The 3,968-nt window shown below is 34.4% G+C and overlaps 1 protein-coding gene across 1 annotated transcript; it reads right to left on the minus strand.

Annotated features, from left to right (window-relative positions):
* Positions 1–924: 924 nt before the first annotated feature.
* Positions 925–1,962, minus strand: LOC126681961 (uncharacterized). Its single transcript, XM_050377515.1, has one exon. It carries the CDS (start codon positions 1,960–1,962, stop codon positions 925–927), a length of 1,038 nt encoding a protein of 345 aa, XP_050233472.1.
* Positions 1,963–3,968: the final 2,006 nt, after the last annotated feature.

Here is a 3,968-nt window from a genome sequence, read left to right on the forward strand (position 1 = left end):
AATTTAATAATTTGGGCAAGAAATCTTGCAAATGCAACATTGCGAGTTGATAATAAACAAACATGTGACCATCTGCTGGATGCGTCAATCAATACCATAAAGTATCTGAATGGTCCACATGGTGGATGAATTGGCCCACATATATCACCTTGAATTCTTTCAAGAAATAAAGGTGATTCATTTTCAATTTTAGCCGGTGAAGGTCTCACAATTAATTTTCCAATAGAACAAGCTGTACATGACATATTACTTACTTGGGGAATTTTCTCACCTTTCAGTGGATGTCCTTGTGCACTGTCAATTATTCTCCGCATCATTATTGATCCTGGATGACCCAATCTTTCATGCCATAATTTTAGTATTGAAGCATCGCAATACTTTTTCTTTTCAGCCATATGTGACTCGACCACATTTATATATGTATAATATAAACCAGAAGAAAATGTGGGTAATTTTTCAATTACATGTTTCTTACCTGAAACATTTGTTGTAATATGAAGATATTCCATATTATCATCATTTTTTGTCTCAATATGAAATTTATTCAGACGAATATCTTTAAAACTTAACAAGTTTCTTTGAGACTTGGGGGAAAATAATACTTCATTAATGGTAAGTATAGTTCCCCCTTGTAATAGAATAATAGCTCTTCCGGAGCCTTCAATTAATTTTACCTTACCAGATATTGTACTGACATTTGTCTTACATCTTTTAAGATTTGAAAAATATTTTTGGTGTTTGAGTATAGTGTGGGTTGTCGCACTATCCACAAGGCATATGTCTTCATGACTGAACTTGGACGAAACAATATGCTGAGTATTATCCATATGCTTCTTCATTCAAACAAAGAAAAATTCACCATGAGAAATTATAGAATAACATAACAATACATAAGTAAATAAAAACATTACAATACATGCTGGATTAGTTTTCATTATTATTGTTCTCAAGAAAATCAGAAACATCTAAATGTGTCATGTCTACAGAGTCATTATGCATCAGACTGTGGTCAAAATCATCATCAGAAACAAAATTTGTTTCTATATTCTTTCCATTTTCCTTGAGGGAAGCTTGGTAAAGCTCAACAAGATGTTTGGGCGTACGACAGGTACGCGACCAATGCCCAGTCATGCCACATCGATAACATTTACTATCGACATTTTTCACTTGATGTTTGTATTGTCCACTGTTCCTGTTTTCTTGTTTCTCCTCCTTCTTATCCCACTTCTGGTGGTGATTCTTATGCCTAAAGGAGTTATTATAACCGACATGGTTGTAATTATTTCCACCTCGACCGTAACCATGACCACGACCACGACCACGGCCACGACCACGACCACGAGGAGATCTATATGCGCTCGCATTTACTTCAGGAAATGGAGCAGAACCAGTGGGTCGTGCCGCATGATTTTTCATTAACAGCTCGTTATTCTGCTCAGCCACTAGAAGGCAAGAAATCAGCTCTGAATATTTCTTAAACCCTTTCTCACGATACTGCTGCTGGAGTACCACATTAGATGCATGAAAAGTGGAGAATGTTTTTTCTAATAAATCTTCATCAGTAATTGTTTCTCCACACAATTTTAGCTTTGAGCTAATTCGGAATATTGCAGAATTGTATTCACCAACACTTTTAAAATCCTGCAATCTTAAATGCATCCAGTCATAACGAGCTTTTGGAAGAATTACAGTCTTCTGATGGTCGAAGCGTTCTTTTAAACTATTCCAGAGAACAAGTGTATTATCTTCACTGAGATATTCATTTTTTAATCCTTCATCAAGATGATGGCGAAGGAAGATCATTGCTTTTGCACGATCTTGAGTAGAGGCATTATTTCCCTCTTTAATAGTGTCCTCATGACCAGAGGCTTGCAGATGTATTTTTGCATCTAGTATCCATGACAAATAATTTTTTCCAGATACATCAAGTGCCGTAAATTCAAGCTTTGTAAGGTTTGACATGATTAAACTTTGGAATACTTTACCGAATTTTCTTGAATTAGGGAATCGTAAACTGATAGAACGATCGTGCTGATAACGTGTTATAAATTTAATACTAATATAAATAATGCTTGTAGACTAAACTAATGAATATTTAGTGAACACTTAATAATGCAATAAGAGAGCAAATATTTGGGAGGATTTTACTACTTTTGTAAGTATATTTTCACTTGTGAATTTTACATGGAATGGAACCTATTTATAGGCAATTTCACCCACCATGTAATTAATGCATTTACATGCATGTCAAATATGGAGGGTTGAAATATTTTCACCTAATTAGATAGGTAACTTTGAATTTGTCATCCATAATATTTCACACACTATTAATAACAAAAATCATATTTCATCGTGTTTGAAATTTATTTTTATATTTCTGCCCTATGAATTTTATTTCAGATATGATTTTAACGTGTTTTTATTAAAAAAATTCAAACGAATTTAAAACTCATTGACAGCCGTCTTTTAAAAACAGTTTATAGAAGGATTCCAAACATTTTTTAAAATAAAATTTTGTAACCGGTCTTGAAAAATAGTGTTGGACCAAGTCCCATTTGAACCCTAATTTTGAGTTTGACAATCAATTTAAAGAGCCTAATCATGTTTATTAGTGTGTAGGAACATATAGAAACCATCCCGGGTCGAATCAGAGCTTTCTAGCGAGAATCGAAAATTCCATATTCCGACTAGTTCCAGTAGCATATCGCGCCCGAGATCCCTTTTCCATCACGGGCGTGATACATGAATCTCGGGCGTGATACATAACATCACGGGCGCGATACACCATTCATCAAACAGCTTTGGTTTTCCAAATGTATCGCGGGCGCTACACGTACATCGCGGGCGCGATGAATATGAACGTTGAAGGTCCAACGGCTATATCAGAGCCCTCCATTAGTTGCTTGACAAGTGGCCTTCAACCATTGGTTGAATTCCTGACATTTGAATATCGCGGGCGCGACATAGGAATCACGGGCGCGACAGGGTCCTTTTCAGCACAAACTTGAGTTTTCTTCTAGAAGATTCAAGGGTTTGTTGTTGGGGTTATAAATACCCCTTGTCTACCTCATTTAAGAGGTTAGACACTCCAGCAACAAAACATATACTCAAGCATTCAATTTATTCTCTCTACATTTATTGTGCATCAATTAATTGATTGCTTACCTCTTTTGTTGATTGATTAATCATTGTGATTCAATTATTAGTGTTGTAGGTTTTTGTTTATCCTTAGAAAAACATTTTGTGAGTTTGAGATTATCTCTTGGAAATCTCTTTTGTAAAGTTTGTGTTTAGCTTTAAAGCACAATCCATTAGTGAATTCTAAAATCTCAATCCTTGATTGAGTAGTGGAGTAGGATTGGTTTGTAATCCGAACCACTCTAAATTGCTTGTGTCAATTTCTCTTCTCTTAAACTCCTACTAAATTTTAATTACTCACTAAACCTTATTCACCCCCCTCTAAGGTAGCTATTTAGGGATTTCAAATAGTTTATTAGAATTTCAAACAGTTTTTAAAAGGGTTAATTACATATAAAATCACCACCTTTACACGAAATTGCAAAAATAACTCGACCTTTAAAACATGGCAATTCAGGGCACCACCTTTCATTTTTTTTCAAAAATAACATGAACACATTTTTAGTGGCGTTTTTGCTGACGTGACATGACACGTGGCACTCCCATTGGGTGTCCAAGTCAGCAAAATTTTATCTAAAAACATGCCCATGTTGTTTTTGAAAATAAATGAAAGGTGGTGCTCTGAATTGACAAGTTTTAAAAGTCGTGTTATTTTTGAAAATTCGTGTAAAGGTGGTGATTTTATATGTAATTAACCCTTTTTTAAAAACACAATGTGTAACTTTTATCCAAAACAGTTTCAAACAGTTTATAAAAATTTCAAATAGTTTACAAATGTTTCAAACGGATTTAAAAGAACATTTTATAAAAGTTTTAAACAATTTGGAAGT

This window comes from Mercurialis annua, linkage group LG5 (assembly GCF_937616625.2).
Source record: "Mercurialis annua linkage group LG5, ddMerAnnu1.2, whole genome shotgun sequence".
NCBI lineage: Eukaryota > Viridiplantae > Streptophyta > Magnoliopsida > Malpighiales > Euphorbiaceae > Mercurialis > Mercurialis annua.